This window comes from Calliopsis andreniformis, chromosome 8 (assembly GCF_051401765.1).
Source record: "Calliopsis andreniformis isolate RMS-2024a chromosome 8, iyCalAndr_principal, whole genome shotgun sequence".
In the NCBI taxonomy this organism is placed as follows: Eukaryota; Metazoa; Arthropoda; class Insecta; order Hymenoptera; family Andrenidae; genus Calliopsis; species Calliopsis andreniformis.
This window is the reverse complement of record NC_135069.1, coordinates 7,995,688-8,019,704: the sequence shown is the minus strand read 5'-3', so window position 1 is coordinate 8,019,704 and position 24,017 is coordinate 7,995,688. Positions and strand designations below refer to the sequence as shown.

At 39.4% G+C, this 24,017-nt stretch overlaps 1 protein-coding gene across 1 annotated transcript; it reads right to left on the bottom strand.

Moving 5' to 3' along the window:
* Positions 1-6,265: 6,265 nt before the first annotated feature.
* LOC143182072 (uncharacterized) lies at positions 6,266-23,321 on the bottom strand. Its single transcript, XM_076382814.1, is given in 17 exon segments — positions 6,266-13,599; positions 13,695-14,031; positions 14,300-14,525; positions 15,151-15,382; positions 15,532-15,757; positions 16,030-16,378; positions 16,696-17,022; positions 17,130-17,288; positions 17,348-17,588; positions 17,691-17,883; positions 20,544-20,667; positions 20,780-20,920; positions 21,381-21,494; positions 22,119-22,223; positions 22,424-22,665; positions 23,070-23,225; positions 23,273-23,321. Coding segments are annotated over 17 exon segments (10,119 nt in total). The 3' UTR covers positions 6,266-6,701.
* Between the last annotated feature and the right edge of the window lie 696 nt (positions 23,322-24,017).

Genomic DNA, 24,017 nt, shown 5'->3' with positions numbered 1-24,017 from the left:
ACGAGAGGAACCACCCCTACCTAACTACCCTTATATTTAATACAAGATGCACAGCCATTAGCACGGACAGAGCCGCCCCAGGTCTCACCACGAGGAGGTTGCTGTGCTGGAGACCCACAGAAAGATAGATGGAATCCAAGTTCCATCGACCTTCCTTTACAAAAATCTTAAACTAACAAGCCAAAGACATGAATGGAAGCTAGGTTCCATGCATGCCTTTAGCTTGGACCTTAAAGTAGGAAATTGTCGAGTTATCATTAGGAAAGATTTGATTAAATTAGACTCTACAGCTAATGCAACCATGAAATAGACCAGCGACAGTGCGAGCACTACCACCTTGAAGGCCGGTAGGTCGGAGAGGCGTACGGCACTACACGATTCAGTCAATTGACCATTGCTCCCTGCTGCCACACAGGAGCTACCGAAGTAGACCTGATTCCGACAGGCTGGTAAAGCGAATGTGCAAAAGGCGGAATCGTGTAGTTTCCACAGTCGAGTGTGTCTTTCCACACACCCTACTGTGTCCGCGGCGTCACTCCTAGTACAGACCCCCAAGAGGAGAACACGCTCCACCGACCGACGATTCCACGGTTGGTCACATGCTTCTACCAAGAGAAGCAGCGGTGACTTCCTCACCAAAGATGAGGAACAAGTATCAAAAAAGGAAGTTAAGAAATGACAACTCGACAATTGTACAGTGAATTTAAACTAGAGAGGCAAAGACATGGATGGAAGCCATGTTCCATCCACGCCTTTTCCTTGGATCTCAAAGTAGAGAAGTGCCAAGTAATCATTGAGAAGAGATTGGGAATAGGTAAAGTCTACCGCGTAAGGCAACCATGAAATAGACAATCGGTGGTGCGAGTCCTTCCACCTTGAAGACGGGTACTAGGAGAAGGCGACTGGCACCTCACAGCCCAATCAGTTGCCTGATTGAACTGTGGGGTTTCCACCTGCAAGTGTGTCATACCACACACCATTCGGTGTCCACATCGTCTCTCGCTAGTACAAATCCCCAAGGGAAGAAGAGCAAGCTCCATCGACCGCCGATTCCACAGTTGGACATTTGCTTCTACTAAGAGAAGCAGATGTCCTCCTCACAGAAGGTGAGGAGGAAGTAGCCGAGCAAAGAGAGCTAAGAAATGACAACTTGGCAGTGTTACAAATATTTTACAATAGAATCTTAAAAGTAGGGTCTTAAAAATATTCTAAGCGATCGCGACTTATATACTAGAAGCGGTGAATCCCACGGCGGATGCGACGTCTTCATTCACACGAACAACAAAGAGTAAAGACAGAACTTTACTAACCAAAAGTGGTGAATCCCTCGGCGGATGCGACGTCTTCGTTCTTCATTCTTCAAGTTAATATGAATGATTGGGGGAGCCTCCCCGAAAATACCCCAACGATGGCACAGCCATTGGCCCGGACAGAACCGGCCCGGGTCTCACCACGAGGAGGTTGCTGTGCTGGAGACCCATATGGTAATCACAGAAAGGAGAAAGGATTGACGGAACAATCCGTACTCTGAATCAAGACAGAATATATTTAAACAAAAAACAGAATTGAACGACGTTGGCATTTGATTGAATTCTTCTTCGATGTTCACCTAAATCCTAAAATGTTAAAAATCAGAAATGCAAATGAAATCCCTCGGGGGATACGGTATCTTCGCTCGGTGAATGAGTTTCATGTGAATGAAATAGGAATGATAATTATAACCAGCGTTGAAATTTAAAAGAGAACAGAGAGACATTCAGCAAGGACAGAAAGGACGAATAATGGAAGCATATCAATGATCACAGTAACACGAGAGGAACCACCCCTACCTAACTACCCTTATATTTAATACAAGATGCACAGCCATTAGCACGGACAGAGCCGCCCCAGGTCTCACCACGAGGAGGTTGCTGTGCTGGAGACCCACAGAAAGATAGATGGAATCCAAGTTCCATCGACCTTCCTTTACAAAAATCTTAAACTAACAAGTCAAAGACATGAATGGAAGCCATGTTCTATGCATGCCTTTAACTTGGACCTTAAAATAGGAAATTGTCGAGTTATCATTAGGAAGGATTTGATTAAATTAGACTCTACAGCTAATGCAACCATGAAATAGACGAGCGACAGTGCGAGCACTACCACCTTGAAGGCCGGTAGGTCGGAGAGGCGTACGGCACTACACGATTCAGTCAATTGACCATTGCTCCCTGCTGCCACACAGGAGCTACCGAAGTAGACCTGATTCCGACAGGCTGGTAAAGCGAATGTGCAAAAGGCGGAATCGTGTAGTTTCCACAGTCGAGTGTGTCTTTCCACACACCCTACTGTGTCCGTGGCGTCACTCCTAGTACAGACCCCCAAGAGGAGAACACGCTCCACCGACCGACGATTCCACGGTTGGTCACATGCTTCTACCAAGAGAAGCAGCGGTGACTTCCTCACCAAAGATGAGGAACAAGTATCAAAAAAGGAAGTTAAGAAATGACAACTCGACAATTGTACAGTGAATTTAAACTAGAGAGGCAAAGACATGGATGGAAGCCATGTTCCATCCACGCCTTTTCCTTGGACCTTAAAGTAGAGAAGTGCCAAGTAATCATTGAGAAGAGATTGGGAATATTTAGAATCTACTGCGTAAGGCAACCATGAAATAGACAATCGGTGGTACGAGTCCTTCCACCTTGAAGGCGGGTACTAGGAGAAGGCGACTAGCACCTCACAGCACAATCAGTTGCCTGATTGAACTGTGGGGTTTCCACCTGCAAGTGTGTCATACCACACACCATTCGGTGTCCACATCGTCTCTCGCTAGTACAAACCCCCAAGGGAAGAAGAGCAAGCTCCATCGACCGCCGATTCCACAGTTGGACATTTGCTTCTACAAAGAGAAGCAGATGACCTCCTCACAGAAGGTGAGGAGGAAGTAACCGAGCAAAGAGAGTTAAGAAATGACAACTTGGCAGTGTTACAAATATTTTACAATAGAATCTTAAAAGTAGGGTCTTAAAAATATTCTAAGCGATCGCGACTTATATACTAGAAGCGGTGAATCCCTCGGCGGATGCGACGTCTTCATTCACACGAACAACAAAGAGTAAAGACAGAACTTTACTAACCAAAAGTGCTGAATCCCTCGGCGGATGAGATGTCTTCCGTAGTCTTGAGGATACGATCTTAAGTTAAAATCTTATAGTCTATGGTTTGAACTAGTAAGCCAAAGACATGGATGGAAATCAAATTCTATCCATATCTTTAGCTTGGACCTTAAACTAGAGAAGGGCCAAGTAATCATTGAGAAATGATTGGGAATAGTTAAAATCTACCGCGTAAGACAACCATGAAATAGACAATCGGTGGTGCGAGTCCTTCCACCTTGAAGACGGGTACTAGGAGAAGGCGACTGGCACCTCACAGCGCAATCAGTTGCCTGATTGAACTGTGGGGTTTCCACCTGCAAGTGTGTCATACCACACACCATTCGGTGTCCACATCGTCTCTCGCTAGTACAAACCCCCAAGGGAAGAAGAGCAAGCTCCATCGACCGCCGATTCCACAGTTGGACATTTGCTTCTACAAAGAGAAGCAGATGACCTCCTCACAGAAGGTGAGGAGGAAGTAACCGAGCAAAGGGAGTTAAGAAATGACAACTTGGCAGTGTTACAATGACTTTACAATAGAAACTTAGAAGTAGGATCTTAAAAATATTGTAAGGGATTGCGACTTATATACTAGATGCGGTGAATCCCTCGGCGGATGCGACGTCTTCGTTCTTCAATCTTCAAGTAAAGAGTAAGCAGAGAACTAGCGAAAGAAGAGTATGAATAGTAATATATGAATGATCGGGGGAGCCTCCCCAAGAATACCCCAACGTTGGCACAGCCATTGGCACCGGACAGAACCGGCCCGGGTCTCACCACGAGGAGGTTGCTGTGCTGGAGACCCATATAGAAATCATAGAGGGAATCAAAGTTCTATCGATCTCCCTTTACAAAAATTTAAAAATTCAAACTGATGACTAGTAGCCCAAAGAGATGATGGAAAGATAAGTATAAGCAGTAGAAATAGTAACTGGATTCCATTGGATCAAAAATTTAACAGTAATATATAGATAAAGTACACTTCACCCCGTAGGGGGTGGGGTACATAAAAAAGGGAGGAACCAGAAAAGAGAGGCAACAGCAGAGATAAATTCAAAATTTGAGCAAAAACTCACCGATTGTCCAAGATGACCAGTGGTCAGCTGACCGATGACCAGTGGTCAGGGGTGTCCAGGGGTCCAGGGTGGTCCTAGGTCCAGGATGGTCCGAGGTCCAGGCAGGTCCAGGGCCCAGGAGTCCCCCCAGGTCCCCAGGAAGGTCCTCACCCGCCGGAGGACCGGCAACGAGTGAGGCACTCGTGCTCCTGCAGGGGTATTTATAATGTCTCGAGGAAGATGAGAAACCAATCAGAGAAGTTCTTCGGTTGATTAGAATTTTGAGACCGATCTAACGAACAATATTAGGTGAAAAATTGATATTTTTCATAAAATACTCACCCCAGCAACAATTTCTGGCACACATATTGTTAATAACAATCACACGCAGTGTATATTTGTCTTTTTAGTTAACAAATGTGGAAATTATTAACTTTTCATATATTATTTATTGTTTGATTAATCTCGTAACTCTTGAAAACTTCTTAATATTTCTTTAGCTAACAATTATAAATGTTAATAACTTGCATCAGTCAGTGCTTGCGATCGTTATTAACCCTCGGACGACAAATGCTGGGTCAAAACTGACCCTGAGACCGCTGGCTCTGTATATAAATGTAAAACAATCTACTGTCCGAGGGATAACAATCTTCTGGTCAGTCGCTTCAGAGCTTTCAGCGGGTGTGAATCGTCCTGGCGATCCTCTGGAAGAACTTTCTGGATTATCATGGACTACCTTGGGTTACTCTCAACCACTCTGTCCACTAACAGCTTGACCGTTGATCAGATGTCTTTGGCTTACCAGTTTAGATTTTAGACATCAAGATTTTTGGGAATGAAGATCGATCGTCCCTCAATTTCGTCTATCTCCCCATGAGCCTTCGTGGTTCGTGTACTATCTACCTTTAAAGTTTTCAATCATTTTTCTTTACCACTTTTACTAAGCCTTTCGTATTCTTTGCTGGCATTTCGTATTTCTTGGGTGTACCAAGTAATCTGAAGCATATCTTGATTAATATAACATAGATACAACTATTTTGGAACCAGTGAATGCTTCTTAGTACTTTTACATATAATTCCTTATTCCACTGAATTTAGCCATAAAAAAGTAAGCATCTTATTTAGAATAAATATCATCCCTCTGGTATATATTTTCTGCAACAACATATTTTTTGTAAATAACATTTTCGCTTATTATTGAAATTATAGGGATAAATAAGCAGCATAGTTTAATTTATTGGGTGGTATGGTAGGAATATTTTCTCGTTTGCCTGCACTATCAGACGCTCGAAAACCAGTGGTTTCTCGAGCCGTCGGTATTTCAGAACGTGAGAGACGGAGGTCCATTGAATGTCCAGTCTATCCTGTATACTCATTTGTGCTGCTAGCTACTTGATTTTTTGACTGATACGAAATGCTTGAAATAAATGATAAGAAATGTTGTTTTGAAAAAATTACGAAATATCATAGTATTTTTAATGGAAATATTATCATACTTAGAAATAAAATTAATTAAAAAATTAATATTTTATTTATTGAATCATAAATAGAAGTAAGAAGTCACCATTTTTGTTGGCAAGTTTCTATGCGTAAATTTCTTTTTTAAGGCAGACTTAAATTTTACGCTTGGTAATGCTAGTCAAATATTTTTTGTAGTTTCATGATATCAATTATACTTGTTTCTGCATGGATTTTTGTCTGGATATATTTTCATTTAGATTTTAGTTGTTTCTGAAAAATTCAATAATTATAAGAGCTTTGTGAAATTTCTGTGTTCGTGAATTGAGTGAAAACACAGCAGATAAGATAAAATTGGTTGGTAAAAGATAGTAGAGCTGGTAAAGTCGGAATCAAGGATACTTTTGTAACAGTATAACAGGAAGAACAGAAGCTAGTCTGAAGACAGCTGATAAGGATATCAATGCAAAACTTTTAAAGCTCTTATAGTCAAAACATTTACATTATTTATGGTTTTATATTAGAATGCATTATTATTTTGTAAGAATTTTTAAATATTCATTGTGCATAAAAAACAAACTCCCACTAGATTTTATACATATATATTTACAAGATAATTATAAACATTATAATATTAGAATAACGATCACAATAGAAAGTTAATAATCGTATGCGTGCTTACTTTCTCTTTGGACGGCAGTAACTTTAACAAAACTCCATTATTAAAAATTGTAAAATATTCAAACATCATTATTTATTACAGGGTCATAAGAAACTTCACATTTATTCTTGCACTGGTCGAATAAGTCGTTGAAAATTTTCCTAACGTTAGCTTCAAATACACATGCAACCGTGCATTAGACTCTATCAGTTTCCCTCTAATAAATACAATCTAATAAATATAAGTCATTTTTCCAATCTAACTAGACTTTCTCTTCACTTCATTTTCTCTCGTGAAGATATTCCATCAATATTCAAAATCTATTATTAAGAGATTGTTAACCCTGTACGTTCTTGTGCGTCATGTAATTCAATCGAACTTCAATCCTTAAGACGGTGGAGTAGTACTGTCTGCGCGAAGTTGAGGTGGCGCAGCTTCACTGTAGGCAATATCAAAGACACTCTTCTTTTCCAGGAGCTGTTGGTGTCTCAATCTATTGCCACCTTGCAGCGATATCGCTATCCCAGAATCGAAATCCTCGTCCTGAACATGTTGCATCGCTGGTGGAACGTCGAAGCGTTCTGGGGACATCTGTGGAGAAGGGTGTGGAGCAGGTGGGGGATGAAGGTAGAAGGGTGCAGGGATTCTCTCGTATTTGTATTCTGAATGCTGCACCAGGTGGTGCTTGGTGTCTGTCTGTGATTGAGCAGGTGGAGTCGACGCGAATATCTGTATTGGAGGATCCTCATTCTTTCCACCTTCAGCTCTCCTGAGCTTCCTGCCTTGACGAACGATGGCCTTCAGCTGCTCAGACTCCACGTTCACCAGTGGCTTAATTTTACGTTTCGTTTTGGGAGTGGTGTCTGCAGCTTGTTCGTCTGACTTCTTTTCATCCTTTTCCGATTTTTGGTTTTTCATGCTCCTCCTAAGCCAACGAGGAAGCTGGTCCTCGTCATCAGTTGCCCTCAGTTCAGCTCTCCTCTTCTCCATCTCTTCACGATTCTTCTTGTACCAAGCCATGTATTTTGGTTGAGCTTTGCTCGTGTCTATTTCGCCAGTTTTTGGTGAAATCTGTTTCTCACTGCTGCTACACCCTTTCTTGTCTTTCTCGGATTTTACTCTCGTTAGAGACTGCTTTCGTCGTGGCTGTTCCTCAGGTTTCTTCGTTTGCTTTATTTCCTGTTTCTGCTTGGAATCTTCTACAGGCTTTTTGCGAAATCTGTAACGAGCATGACTGTGAGAATGAGTTGCTTTTTCTTCCGAAGACTCCTCGGAAGTGCTCTTTTTCTTTCTGTATGCGAGGACTCTTTTCTTGTCCATTTCTTTCGTTTGTCTTTCATGGGGCTTGAGAGAGCCAGCTTCTTTGCGTTTGGGAGCTGCCGGTGCATCATCTTTTGATGACTCTTTATCAGACTTCGACCTAAATTTCGATACTAATTGTTTTGCTTCTGGCACTCCATCAGCTGATTGAGGCAGTGCTTCTTCACGCTGAGATGTTTTTCCTGGCTCTTTGGACTCTGTATCTTTACCCTTATCCTCTGTTTCAGTGGACACTATTTCAGTGAGCTTCTCTTTAGCAGATTCTTTAAGATCTTCAACATCTTTGGATAGTTGATCGTCTCTTAATGATTCTGTGTCTTTATTTTCCTCTAATTCCACTGTCAACCTCTCTTCCTCATCTTCAACACTTGGAGTATCAATGCCTTCCATTGTTTCAACATAGTCTCTCTCTGGGGATTGTCGAGACCTATGTCTGGGTGTGTGGTACGGTCTGGTGGTCAACGTAGTTTTCCTGGAAATATCACTCGATGAATCACTGTCATCCGAATCGTCCACTGTACGTATTATGCTTGTAAAAAGAGGGAGGCTTACGTCTGGATATTCTTCGCTGAAAGCTGCCTGCTCTTCCCCCTTCGCCGTACCCTCCAAAGTCGATGTTTCATCAGTTTCCTTCTTGACTGAATCCTGTTTACTCGATTCGTCTGGAGGCACAATCGACGACTCTCGTTCTTGAAGCGATTGTTGCTTTAGAAAAGACTTTGCTTCGTCTCCCCTCGTGGAGGGAGTTCGTTTCTCAGCAGACTGCTCTGTAGTTTGTAATTCAGCTTGTTGGTCCTTCGATTCGATGTGTTCTTCGGGTTCAAGTATTTTCTGGGAATCTGCTGGAGTCTCTGACGCCATGGAACTGGATGGAAACTTCTCTTTTGTCGTCCTAGACGCCATCGAAGTTTGGAGCGATTCTGTTCCTTGAGAACTATCGCTCACTTCGCTCAATGGTCCATGAAACTCCTTTTCACTTTGCTCCAGTTTGTCATCTATCGCTTTAATGTGTAGTTCTTTTAACTTTACGCTTTCCTCGAGTACTTTCTCGACTAATTCTTCTGCTTTTGCGTGCAATGCGTCATGTTGTTTCTCTGGTACTTTGGATGACTCTAACTTGTCAACTGAAGATCCAGTATCCTGAAAATCTTTTGCTTTATCAAGTTTTTGGGTTGAGATTTGGCTTTCCTTTTCCAGATCTTTGGGAAGTTCTTTGCTTAGCTCGTGGATTTCTTCTTTCTTTGGTTCTATGTTATTTGATTTCTCTTTTGCAACTTCTTTTGGTGTAATTGCCATATCTTTTTCTGTAGGCAAAGATGGTAGATTTTGTTGTACTTCTTTGTCTACAATTTGCATGCCTGTTTTTCTTTCTTCTGGTTGCACCATTATAGCGATTTTTAGATCCTTTTCGATCATTTCCTTCCACTCGATCGCTATGTTTCCATCTGCAGGTGTAGTAGATCTATCTGTTATTTTGCCTTCTGTGGCTTTGGCCTTCATTTTCTCTTCCTCTGGTTCTGTAGTTGTATCAATTTTTAGATCTGTTTCAGGCATTTTTATCATTTCTCCATTTTTAGCTACAACTTTGTCTTCTGACATATTTTTTGTATCTTCAACGTCTACTTCTTCTACTTCTTTCACATGTTTATCATCCACATGGAAATCCGAAGATTCGCTTATTTTTGAAATTTCTTTAAGATCTTTGTCCTCCTTTTCAAGGGATAACGAAGGCACTTCTTTATCAATAACTTTACTTTCAGAATGAGATGAAAGTGTAGTGGTTTCAGGTTCTGTTTCAGTACTCGTCGAACTGTTAATGTTTATAGATTTCTGAGCTAGTAAATGGACGGCTTTAAACATGTCTGCCAGAACAGTTCCTTCTTTAGCAACTTGATTATCAATTTTTTCTTGTACAGATGCAGATGCTTTCTCAATTTTATGTTCGGGTGATGTAGGAACTTCTGTGTGATATTCATCTTTCTGAATATTTTGTTCTATAGTAGAATCTGTAGTTGAAGAACCATGCTGTTCTTGAATAATATCGTCTTTATTAACATTAGGCATTTTAAGAATAATTTCATGATGGAGAGAATCATCTGGCTCTGTTTTCAAATCATCACCTTTTTTTTCATCAATAGGATGGTGATAATCTTCAGCTTTTAATGTCTCTGTGCTAACACTTTCCTTTTCTTTAAATTCTTGACTGTCGATAGTGTGCCTCTTTGCATCAACTTCTTCCTTTTTTATTTCTTCTTTTTCAGTCTTTTCTTTGTGTTCATTTGAAAGAATAGTTGGTTTTTCGATTTCACTAACTTCCTGATTATCAAGTTCCACCTCCTTTTTATCTAAAAGTTTGTCTGGACCTAAAAGAATATTACCTTGTGTATTAATTATATTGCTGTCGATTGGAACGATTGCTATAATTACTTTCTCTTTATCTGGAAAATTATCTTCTTTTCCTTCAGCTATGATATCTTCTACAGCTTTTTTTTCTTCGGGGAAAGTTTCTTCTTTATCTAAAAAAGTGCTTCCTTCCTGTTTAATTTCTGTACAATTTTTTATTTCTTGGAGAGCTACTTCTTCTTTACTAGAAGCAACTTTTTCTACATTTTCTTGAATTTTGTCTTTATCCTTTTCAAGTTCGCATTTCATAACAGATTTCTTTCCTCTATCATCAAATTTTTCATCCTTTTTCAAAGAACTATTTTCCTCAATTTGGCGAATATCTGTCTCTGAAATAATTTCTTCTTTCTGGCTGGGATCTTGTACTGCATCTATATCAATATTTTGTTTTTCACGATTCTCTTCTATATTTTTTATCGTTTCTTCTTTTGCTTTTTGTGTAATCTGATCTTTTATAGATTCAGAATGTTTTTTTTTCTGAAGTAATTTTTCTTTTTCGTGTTCTTTTGATTCAGGTAACATATATTCGCTTGTACTACTTTTCTGATCCCTCAAGAATTCATCTTTTGCATTTTCCTTGTCTGACTGCTCAATATCCTGTGTTTTATTAGTCATAACATTACTTTGCATTTCTGCTGACTTTACTTCTAATTTCTCTTCTTCTATCTTCCTTTTAACTGAACTTTCAGTTTCAGTAGTATCTTTTACTTCTATATCTCTTTTAGTATCACTTTGTAGAAGATTTTGGTCTTCTTGTTTCTTCAACATATGGCTCATTTCTTGTTTAATTTCTTGTTGTGAAGTTTCCATCGATGTGACTTCCTTTTCATCATCCACGGAAAATGTCTCTTGTTTATGCATTTTGCACAATGTTTCACTTGTCTGTGTATGATCCTTTACTGTTTCTCTAATTTCATGTGTTTGTATTCTTGCATTTTCTACTGACTTACTTCTGTCTGTACTATCTTTTGATTTTTTTTCTTCTACTTGTATGGTTTCCTTTTTATCTTTGATCATTTCATCTTTTTGTTTTTCTGTTTTTGCTTCATCTCTGCTACTAAATTTTATAGCACTTTGGATATTGATTAGTTTTTTACTTTCTTCTCTAAACCTTGTTGGTTTTCCTATTGCTATAGTTTCAGGCTCAGATGCTTCGATTTCCTTTTCTTCTTTAAATCCAGCAGTGTCAGTCAGAAAACCCACAGAACTTGTGACTAATTGCTGTGTAACATTTTGAGGAGTCATAGAATCTTCAGCTATTTTTGTTGTACTCTTGTCATCTTGCTGTGCTTCTATTTCTGTCTTCAGGAATTGTTCTACTGAAGTTTTCACAGTTTTTCCCTCATTTTCTCTCAATTGTACTTTATCATTAACACTTAACTGCTTCTCTGTAGCTATTTGCTTCTTTTTCACATTATCCTGTTTCCCTTTATCATAGGTGATACCTTCCCCTGCACTATCCACTTTGGATTCCACCACAAAATCATCACTGAACCTTTGCATCACTTCTGTACCAGCTGGTTGTTTATCTCGATAATGTTTAACATTTTTCCCAGAAGAGTCACTACTCTTTTTCTCAAAAACAGATAAAGCAAACGCGTCCTTTTTACCTTCTGGCTGATCTGAATTCGTACTAGTAGTCGTTTCCTCCATCACATGATCCTTACGAGCTATGGTTGCTAGTTTTGGAGCTCGTGTTACTTTCCCAGTTTTCTCAGACTTAGATTCACTTTTTGGAATCTCCTTTACTAAACTATCTCTTTTTCTTTCCATTTCCTCTTCCCGAAATTCACTCCTTTGCTTCTTACCCTCTCGCCTATCAACTTGCGTCTGACGTTTCAGTTTGCCATGACTCTGACTGACTGAGTGCTTTTGCTTGCTAATTTCCTGACGAGCAGCACTCTGCTTTTTCGTCTTATCAAACATATCGTCATACTCTGAGCTACCAGTGCTCATGACATGGGTCTGCTGGTATTTCAGCTTCTGCTTCGTTTTAGCAATGGCTGCATCCTTCTTTTGCTTCCCTTTTTGCTCTGTCTTGGATGCACTCGAGGTACTTTCACTCATTTGTTTCTGAGAACTGGAAGCATCGGGTTTCTTTGAAGGTCTGTGATCCATGTCCTTCTTTGGATCCTTCGATTCCAGTTTCTCCTGGCTCGTGCTGTCGCTGCATGTACTGTCTTGAAATTTTTTATCGCCTAGTTTACTAAGCTTCTTCGTGAACATCGTAAATTCCTTCTCAAGAATCCTGAAGCTTGGCTTTATTATGCCATCAGGCTTCTTCTGTATCTTCGACTTCGCTTCCTTTTTGGGACTCTTCTCTCTACCCTGTTTCTCTCGTTTCACTTTTATTTCTGGAGAAGAGGTGGATTCGGTACCATTCACTTTCTGATAGTCACTCGTGTCTTCACAATTTTTTTCACCAAAATCCTTCTCAGACTTGCCTTTACGTATTTTCATCGAACATGGCGAACCATTTTCTTTTTCACTGAGTATCTTGTAGCTGATGCTCGTTTGCTCGGTGGATTTTCGATAAGTCTGTACAGACTCGTCTTCCTCCCCTTTATACGAGCTCCCGTTCCCATCCAGAGAGTCAGAAATTTCTCTGAGCACTTCAGGTTCCAGGGAGACCTTCCTGTCTTCCTTTACTTCCCTCACCTTTTTTCTCAAAATATTCAGTCGCTTGTCGAAGCGAGGGCTGGCCTCTTCTTCGATGGGGGACTTCATCCACAGGGTCCTAACTCTCCTCCAATCTCCTTCCCCATGTTTCTTTCTAGATCTGAGTTTCTTCCTGTACCTGGAATCCTCATCAGACTCATCATTGTCACTCCTACTTCTCACCTGACGTTCTGTCTGAGTGGCTGTTGTTCTGTCAGTCTGAGTAGCTATTGCTACCTGTCCAGGAAGACTCTGCGTTTCCAAATAGCTCGCGGAATCCGCTATTCCCCCTTCAGCGTGTCGGTGTTCTCTTCTCAGCAGCAGTCTAGCTAACAAAGTCTTTTGCCTAGCTGGCTCCAAGTCGCTGAAAGAGAATTGTGCTTTACTAGCTTCTGCATGGTCCTTGATAATTACTGTCGGTCTTTCTGAGATTCCAACAGCAACGCCATCCATTTGTCTCTCTGGTCTCAGAGTCTCTCTGATTTGGGAGTCCTTTTCCATCTTCTGCGTCTCGTAATCACCGTGATCGATCACCAGCCTTTGCACATTGGGCCCTATCTCCTCTACGTGTTGTCTAGTTCCAAGGTCCAACCTGTCTGGTATCAGAATGATCTCTGGTGGCTGCTGACATGTCTCTTTGGGTCGTTGGTGTGGGTCCATGACACGAGCTGCCTCGATATCCTGCATCGACCTCTCGTGCCTGGACTTCTGGTCTTGTATGAACCTCTGTAGGATTATGTCCTTGCCATCCACGATCAGCGTGGTCGGGTGATGGTGATAGGGATGGCTTGTGGTATCCTCCACTTGCCCTCTTGTCACCAGTCGCAGAACCTCAGCGTTCCCTTCGCGATAAAAGTGTTGCTCCCTTATTGTTGTACTCTCGTTCATGTCTGGATCCATGTACCTGGTGGTAGAACTAAATTCGATTTCATTCTTTACTTCTGTCTTTATTTCAGGAAGTTAGGTATTATATATTAGGTTAGAGGTGATGACACTTACCTTTGCCTGTATCCTTGTCGTTGCACACCAGAACCTCTCTCCATCTCGTGTCGTTGCAAGGAATCCAGCTCTACTGGATCATATCCCCTCGTTTTTTGCCCATCAATTTCCTCCATGTACATTCTTTCTTGCTCGTCCATTCTGCTTCTTCTAGAGTGATCATAGGAAGTGTCCCTCATCCTCGGCACCTCTGCATTCAGGTGGATGTCGTTTGGCTGACCAGATATGTAGGCAACGTCTCCAGGCAGCGAGCAGTTCTTCACGTTTCTTTTATTGAATTGCCAGTTTCTTCTAGTCGGGTCAGCACTCCAGGCCTGCTTTCTTCCGTTCCATGACGCTAGAATTTAATATAATCTTAAATAGAAGGATGGGTGAATGCACACTGTTTAGGAGAAATAGGATTAAAATTGCTACAAATTTGGAATCATGATGTTTTACTATTGCTATCAGAATTATTAGTGCCAGCTTTCTGCAGCATTAATTTTCTTGGCAAGCTTCTAGGAAAATGCTCAGATCATTAAACAGCTACAAATAATATAGTATGGTTATTCTACTTTGTAGTCACAACATAACAAGTGCATTCAAGTCAAGAGAAAATTATTTACCTTCAATAGGCATCGCTGGCTGTCGATGAAGGTGCCTTTTCGGTCTTCCATCAGCTCTCGCGACCAAAGTTTCAGAGGAATGCACTCGCCTCTTCCTAGGTGCCATGTAGAATGGACATCCAGGGCAGATGCAGCAAATAATCAGTGCAGCAATGGCCAGAAGCATGAGTAGTCCCAGGATAATCAAAAGCCACAAAAGTAACTTGTTCTCTGCCTTGTATACAGTCTAAAAGTAATCAGTGGAATTACAACTAAGCCTGCAGATGTTTATGCATTTATGAGAAATGCACAATTGCATTCTGTATCGTTAGACTACCATTGAATCATGACTACAGTCTCAATTCTATTGTACTTTGATTATCATTACACTTGATCAGAATAATTCTAGATGAAAAAATTGCGAAAAATTAAGATCCAGTTAATTGAAGCTTTACTGTATGTGTTAGAATATTTTGAGGGTGAGCTAAATTTCTACTTAATTTTCATTTCGTTAGTATACAGGATGTTCGACGACAGGTGTCAGATATTCTAATCGGTGATTCTATATGCTAAAATAAAACGAAAATTTATGTACTAAAATATGTCTGACTTAGGACCTATTCTACTGATTTTGTCCTTTCTGACTTAAAACTTATTCTACTGATTCCGTCGTGTCTGTCTTGAGACTTATTTTACTGATTTCGCTATGTTTTGCCTCATTAATACACGCAAGTAGTAGAATAAGTTCTTAGTTAGACATATCTCACACGTATTGTAAATCTTTTTTAAATGACGATAACTCGGAAATGATAACAGTCTGATTGCAATCTGACACTAGTACTCTCCATCATTTTCTGTTCATATGAACTAACCACTTCTTCACTCTGTACTTTGGTGATGGTATTATTAATAATAGTCGTCTGGCCACCGTTAGAATAGGGAATCCCAGTAACAGGTGCTTTCGTCTCACTGGCACTCATTGTTGTCGTTTCACCACCGTCGACAACTCGTACTCCATTAGCAGCTAACGTGTCCCTAATCTTTTCCACATCCACTAATGGGGTGCCTGGTTCTGTCTGCTCAACACGCGCTACTATAATACTTCTGCAATATATTTTTGATTAATTTCTTTATTATAACATTTTCTTATAATTCTTAAAACATTTTTTTTATTATTTATTATACTATTTTTAATTAGTTTATTTATTTATTCTAGAAAAACGATTCAAAACGTAGCATAGTAAATCTCTAACCTGTTTCCTCCTGCTGGCAATGTGCTCGAATTCCCAGTTTGATTTTGCTGAACGTAAGGACGTGTTTCCAGGACTGTCACTCGTCCGCCAGTGATAGTGGCCAGAGTTTCGGCAGTCTTGGTTGAATTTACCTGCTCTCCTGGCACTACGAACATCATTATTCGAGCTTCCATTGCTATTCCACTGACTATTCGAATTTCTGTCACACTGGAGAGGTGTGGTATACCTGCACATACAGTTAATTTGAGAAGACTGCTTTGTGATGCTATGAATCATGCATTTCTTCACGAGGAATCATTAATTAACTCAAATTTAAAAGATACCTATTTTGCCTGTTGTATCGAAATCAAGCATATTGGTTCAGAGTTAAACATAAAAGCTAGGAATAAGGTAGATAAAAAAAAGAATATGGCACAGTGGTTTTTTGTTATGGGAGTGAATCTGTTTATTCCTATGGTTTAAATTCCACTATTAATTGCGAGCGTGTATTCAATTTACCCAAGTCATATGCTCTGGCAGTTAGAGTGTACAATGCATCATCATTGGCTCGTCTCCATCTTTGTATTTTTTGAGTAATATTTGTCTGATTGGTTTTATTTAGGCTTGTTAATGATGCTTCGTCAATTTTTGAAACATCCTGAATCCTTCCTTGATCTTTAACAAACTCCTTTCTCTCCTTAGGGAATTTATTGTAAGCGCTCTGTTTCTTCCTTCTTATCCTTGTTATCGGTGATCGCAAAATTAATTCACCACTCGTCTCGTTTAAATAAAATTTATTTTCATAGTTTCCATGTATCAACTCGTACTTGACTATATTATTTGGTGGTTCCGCGTCAGCATCGAGGGCCTACAAGTTTCAGTCCTTGATTAAATCTTCTTTCAACAACGTCATTGTCACATATACTAGTAACTAAAAGTTTGAAATCATTTGCTAATTGTCATTAACATTATACTGCATGGTGAGATACTTTTAATCTGAAATTAATATTTTCAATGATATTTTACTTAGTACTTCTATATCTTCAAAGTATCCAAGAGCTAAACTCAATTACAAAGCTTTCTATTTAAATTCAGAATGTGCGTTGAACGAGCAGCCTTCGTTTTTATTAATCCAGAAAATGATTCCGAACTTTTAATAAATTGTATAGATACCCCTAATAATACCTTAATGAAAGCTGGCGCAGTGAAATTGGTCAGTTCAGGGTTCAGCGTAAATTCATAGACGCCATTTTCAAAAACAGGTGCATTATCATTGACATCTAGCAGATTAACTGTCAAAGGCACATCACCTTTATTACCGCTGCCATTCTCGTCGCGAGCTTCCACGGATAATAGAAGCTTCGCTGCTGTCTCACGATCTAAAGAGGATCCCATGGCGACTGTTATTAATCCTGTATCAGGGTCTATGGTGAATGCCTCGCTTCCTTCCCCTGTTATGTCAGTGTATCGAATTTCGCCGTAAGATCCTGTGTCAATATCCGTCGCATGCACCTGTTACAAATAATGACGATAAGTAATTTTTATATGGGATTTATTGTAAAGCATTTCCTGATAAACCTTGAAAGTTAAGCTTTTATAAAGTAGAAAGTAACTTTCACCTGAATGACACGCGAGCCTGCAGTGATATTTTCGGACAATGTAACTTCGTACGACTTTTCGTCAAATACTGGAGGGTTGTCGTTGACATCTTGCAGGAATATGGTAACTGGCACTGATGCTGAGAGATTGGTCGCTGGACCAACTTCTTGAGCAACAATCTGTGATCGAAGAAATTAAAATAAGTTTCAGATCTACGATCTTATAAGATCTTGCTTACCTTAAAAGATAAAGTTTTGTATAATTCGTAGTCGATGAGGGTGTTATCTCGAACGATAATAACGAAGTCTGCATTTCGTTCTGCGACTGTTGGATTTATCTCAAAGGTGCGATTATTGTTCTCCAGTTTCAGTGCAAACACTCCAGCTTTACCGATATCCTCATCTTTCACTTTAGTCGAATATTCGCCGAAATTGATTACTGTGCCTGCTTCTAAATTTTCATCGATCTTAGCTATGTAGCTGTAAAATTGAACAATGAATATTTTAATTGACTACAATTGATTACAGGATTCGTTATTAATATTCTTCGTTTCTGCGTATTGTATAATTTCAGGCACCAACTTATCGCTTTCGAAATATGGTGGACTGTTGCCAGGCTCTCCTAGAAGAAAACCAACATCGACCACAGTGGCCTGTGCAGGTGGTTCCTCTCTGCTTTTTCTGAGCTCCTCAGCAACCACTGTAAGTACCACTGGCGCACCGACGTGTGTAATCTGTGTGAGTTCTTCCAAAGGTCTCGCCAGAATTATTTCACCTAGCAATTAAACGAAATTAAATTATTAGCGATCGTCACGAACACTTATTCAGAGGACCTGGCTGAAATTCAATGAAAATGTGTATTAGTATTGGCGTAGTCAGTGTTTTAAGGGAAGTGGACGTATTTTGCATTTGCGTTTGAATAATAGGTCGCCTGCAGTGTCTCCGCTATCAAATTACTTTTATTATGAATAAAACATCCCGATCAACGACCTCTGTTGCGTATCACCTACGAAGCACGCATGTCCGATGCTAGAAACTTTACATAATGCATCACGAACTGTAACACGACGAAAGGGTTTCCCCGTGTACTTGCTTCTTTTCTGCTTTCTTTTCTAAATCAGTGAAATTAGCCAATAATAAGTCAGCCAATTTGAAAGAATTTACGATTTAGGAACATTAAATTCAGAACTTGAAAAGATTATGTAGAACAGTGTTCTAGAAGTTCCAAAATACAATATGTATTTTCTACCCTAACATTGGGGGTGGTTTTCACCAAAATCGAAAGAGGGCCCTAAACTCATGTCTTTGTTAGCTCAGATTGTATTTTCAAGCTACTTGGACAGCTTTATCATCCACATACACCACGGTGTGTGTACATATCGAAGACGCACATTTGTTACCCAGTCCAGGGTAGACCGCTCCCCCTCAAGTATAAATCTCGCGACGAGTAATTAAAAAGTTAGAGTACCCTTTATCACCCCCCTTTATTGCGCTATCGCTAGCAAAGTTACGGCTGCTTGTTAATGTTCCTGGCCCGATAATACCGCCTAAAAGTGGACGCGTTTATCTCCTTTATTCCCTCAAGCCGTGGCTCGTTCCTTTTTACCATTTCTCTCCTGGTCAGCCGCATTCACACACACTCGCGTGGGCGCACGGCCACGGAGAGGTCGCATGCTTCACGTCACGGAATGATAAGCATCGCAGCCTGAAAAGCAGATACTGACCCCTAAGGACGATCGATACCACGGCGTAGACCGTCACAGGCCTTACCTCTGGCCACTCTTGGCCACTTCCTCGCCTGACTCATTTTCGGTTCCGCGAAGAAATCCGTACCGCCGATCCGAGACGCTCGATAGCGCGGCTCGTGTGCTATGTAATCACGCGGGGGCGAGCGTGAAAAAAGCTGACCCCTCCCACCGCGGGAGAACTTCACCCCATTTGCCCTTCCTTTTTCCAAGGACACGGAGGGACGCTTTTGGGAGACGTACTGGGGAAATGCGAGATGTTATCAGCGAAGCGGGTCTCGCGATAAAATTGTTGAAGAATTGACAGAATTCTGGGGCACAGAGTTCTGAAATGGGGAACGTAGGGTGGAATTTTCTATCGGAGGACCTATGCTCGTGGGGCAAGGGTGCCAAACCTGCTTGTGTTTAGTTGTCTGTAAAGTAATGAATCTGTGAGATTATATGTAGGAGGAAAGACAATGTCTTTAGAATTGTTGTTGAAAATTTGTATTCGTTGATATTACATAACTTATTAGATGGATCATGTAAATTAATGTTATAGTGTGTAATGTGGACTATTTTGGTAGTCAGTTTTTTTTGAGAAATTTTTCCAATGTTCCATTATTTATATCACTAATTTTTGAATCTGAAAGTTTTCGAAATTTAGAGCTATGTATTATAATAGGACGAAATTGTATTTTGGGCTTCATTTTATAGTTAATTAGTTACTGAGAAACCCCCTAAAATACGCGTGAGAAATGTCTGACTGTGGAAGACTTATTCTACTAACTTTGGTGTGTCTGACTTGTGACTCACTCTACTGATTACGCTATGCCTTACTTGGAATTTATTTTACTAGGTTTGCTATGTCTGACTTGAGACTTATTCTACTGATTTCTATGTTTGATCTAACTAATGCTCACTAGTAGTAGAATAAGTTCTAAGTCAGACATTCTTCTCTCGAATTTCAGGCGTTCATGTAGCAATTAATAACTCTGAAACGAATCCTCAAAAGCAATTTCGTCATTCTTTCTCTTTGTTCTATTGTGTCGCATATATTCACTGCTTAAAACTTTCAACACCTGTTGTCGAACATCTTGTATACTTTTCTTAAGACCTTGCATATTTCTCACAAATAACCCTCATAGGAATTCTGTTCTCTTTATCATTCTATTTCCCTCGCAGTAGAACTTTTGCAAGAGCACATATCTATGTATAGTCAAGTAATGCAATAGTCCTAGAATAGAATACGTAATTGTTTTTCCCGCTTCCTCTATGAGTCCGTGAATGAAAGACATGAATCAAGCCGCGTCAGTTCGCTGTTGGAAATTGTTGGATATCAAAGAGGTATTAAATTAATTTGAAACCCTGATGATCGACTGAATATTTGTAGAGGAACCAAGTCACAGTATAATAGTTACCTACACGACTGTGTACCTTTTGGTAGATTAATTATTTTATTGATAGCATTGCTATAAACTGTAATTACATACCACATACATCCTTTGTGATTTAGAGAGAATTCCATTTTCGAGCATTATGCGAATGTTAGTATGCCTTACATAAAACTAGATTAAATTTCGTGATCTCGTGAATTTCGTACATATTCCATACAATACTTATTCTATAATAAGCATCGTTGGAAGAAGGCAAGGAAGATTTAAGAGTCTGTTGCGAGAATTAGTTTCAAAATGATAGTACATTTTCTTACCAGTTGTTTCCGAAATGTTGAAAAACGGTGTAAAAGGATTGCCCTCTGACACGAGACCGTACACGATGTCACGTGGAACTCCTTTATCTCCATCTTCAGCGTGCACTCGTAAAACTACATCGCCCTGAAATCGTAAAAATATACTTTCTTTCTATAACTCCTTTTGCTTTAATTCGAGTCTTAATATTTAAAAATAAGTCGAGAGAAGTAGTGCTCTGAGAATAATGACAACTCACAGGTTGCATGGAATTGTTAATTCTTGTTAGAGGGGGTGCCAAGGTGAAAATCGGGGGCACGTCTTGGACATCAGTGATTACAACGAACACATTTAACCCTGCGATATTTCGAGTGTCTTTCCCAGGCTCCGTGTAAGGATCCTAATAAACGAAATATTTAATTAAACGCTTCCTTAGCATTCTTGAAGACTGAGTAATATATCTAAATACAGGGTGTTCGATAACAGGAGTCAGAGATTTTTGGAGGTGATTCTACAAGCTAAAATAAAACAAAAATCAAGAATGATAAAATTGAGTTTAATACTTCGTTTCAGAGTTATTAATTCTTGCAAAAATATCTAAAATTTGAGTGAACTATGTCTGACTTGAAGCTTATTCTACTGTCGTCGCACAGTAGTCAGATCAGGCACAGTGACATACGTAGAATAAGTCTCGGGCCAGACACATTTCACCTGTAGTTTAGACGTTTTCTAAAATTCTGAAACGAAGCCTGAAGTGCAATTTCGTTTATCTTCATTTTCATTTTATTTCTACACGTAGAATCATCCCTTAACTTTGTTGACACCCATCGTTGAACACCTATAATATAAGCTTATCATACCGTAGCGTACATGGTGAGACTATACACAGACTGCGTTTCAAAATCCAACTCTCCGATTAAAGTAATTATCCCCCTTGTCTGCGTGGGCGTATGTCGCTGTCTGATAGTGAAAAGCTGTTTTGGTTGCTAGAACAACATCGAGTTGAGTTATAGTATTAACATTCACAGAAACGAACTGTAATTAGGTACTGCTTATTAGGGTGGAACGAAGGAATCAATATTGTGTTACTATTAGCGAAAAAGCTTGCCTTTCGCATTCTAAATTAAGTTAGTGGAAGCTAGTAAGCTAGTAGTAAAGTAATTTTTGAGATGTCACAAGACCCTTAAAGTGTTATTTCTTCTGTTCTAAAATATATTTTAAGAATATTAAATATACAAAATATATTTTAAGAATATTTTATCGTATCTATTGTGTCGTTTACTTATTGTATTTCCTTTCATACTGAAATTCCTGTAAGAGTACAGTTACTTTTATTTTTTTTAATTGTTAGTCTTTTCTTATGTTTTGTAAAACCTTATATTTTATGATGTTATTAAACGTTATACATATTTCAAATAACGTTCTGAGAGATCATAAAATCTTATGAAGTACGAAATGGAGATATAAAGGAGTTCATAAAATCAATTAAAATAACAATTTTCTAATGGTTTACGGCATTTCAAAAGAAATGACAGCTTCTATCCACTATTAGAAGTTATGTATAAAAAAGTTCTACGTTTATATCTCGTTCCATCCACCTCACTATTCAAGCAACGCACCCAGAGCTCAATATAAACGGGTTTCCCACTCCACTGGTTGGCTCTCACCAACAGGTAGTCCAATTCTTTGCCCGGTTTAGTATCCTGAACGAATAAACATGATGTTAACGTTCGGTGCATATGCATATCCTCATAATTGCAGAAAATTTATAGAATAAGTAGGAATAGAGTACAGTTTGATGTGCTTTTAAACAGCATAATCAAACACAATAAAAATTTCGAGTGAGTAGCCGTGTGATGAAAGGTTCTGATAATGGGCTCTCATTACGCTAATAAATAATTACCTCAGGCACCTTTATGAGAGCAGGTATGTGCGGGAATATTTTATCACGTGGGGTGGTAGCGTTCGTCACAGAAATAGTAGCCTGCATAGAGCTCGAGTCACCCTTCGTGTCTCTAACTCTCACTGCGAAATCATGGAGGCGACCAGGTACCAATTGTTTCGTCAGGATCACGTTAGCTTGACACACATTGTTGTACAACGTGCACGGCAGGTTGTCGATCCTCACAACAGGTGTGATTGTAGCTGAACGAAAGTTTTTTCAGTCTTATTTACAGAGACGAGACGTATGAATATACACTTATGCAATATAGCATATTTATGTGTAAACGAGAGGATATTTAACAATGATTGGAAATTAAGTAGTATGCAGATTATAGCAGCTGTTTTCGGTTATTATTGTTCTTTTATTTAATAGACAGTGTTTGCATGTGCATATTGAAGTGGATTTACTTTGTGTATTTTCTGATTTTGGAAGGGACATAGAAGGCAATTAATTCTATAATAATTTCACTTTCAGAATGTTTTTTTTTAAAGTCTGTATGAGATTTTCTAGGTTTATTGTGTATTGAAGCGTGATGTTTAGTATCTACTGGCTGCATATCGGTTGAGAATAAGTTGTTAGATTATTGCAAAGTGTCTGAGAGGGCAGGAATTGATCTAATTACCAGTAACCTCGAAAACAAGTGGAAAATCCGCATCTTGGTCAGTCGCGCGTAGTCGAAAAATGACTGAATCTACTTCCGCGTCCGCAGGAATCAGAACCAGGCCCATGTCCGTGGACGTATCAAAACGTGGACGAGCCCCTTTCGTCCATGCAAAAACGAACCCGATATAAATCCATATTTTGCACCATGCTCGTGCAAAGGGCATTCTGCAAAAATAATATTTTTTTTCAACATTCTGTATTATTTTTTGTATTTACTTTTATCTCATATGAACAAAGTATGGTAATAATTTCTGTCGGTATTCGATAAACAGAAATGTCAATAATCAAATATATTAATTGATTTTGCAAGGAACTAATGATATTTCATTATAAGCGACGAACAGGTTAACGATTAGATCGATACGTCGTTACTTCCCCGTTTCTTTTCTAAATATTACAAGGGTAGCGAGTGTAAACCCTCAATTGACTGACAGTCATTCCACTTATCGAGTCAGCAATTATTCACGGAAATCGGTGGCCATTGCTCGATGCCGCGTGATAGGGCGTCTATCCCTTTTCGTTTCCGCCAACAATGCTGTTAATTTGCTCACAACTGTTTCGAGTGCATTATTCCAACGCAATTTGGATCATTTAGACACTTTAGATAATTTTATTCTCAAATTTGGATTTCTATTTTGCGTAATTTTTTTATTTAATTCATGTCATGATGTCGAACAGTTTGTTCTCTAAGTACGCCAAGAAATAATAGAGAGTACCAGATTTGAATTCACAGAATATACAATTTCTCTTTGATTACTGTTACACATATTGCACGAAGTTAAAGAGTTCACCGAGATTAATGTGAGGAAAAATTTCTCGTAATAGCTTAATGCACCGTTACAAATCATCGCGGTATAGTTTCCAGAATTCACGCTCCACGTGATCATAA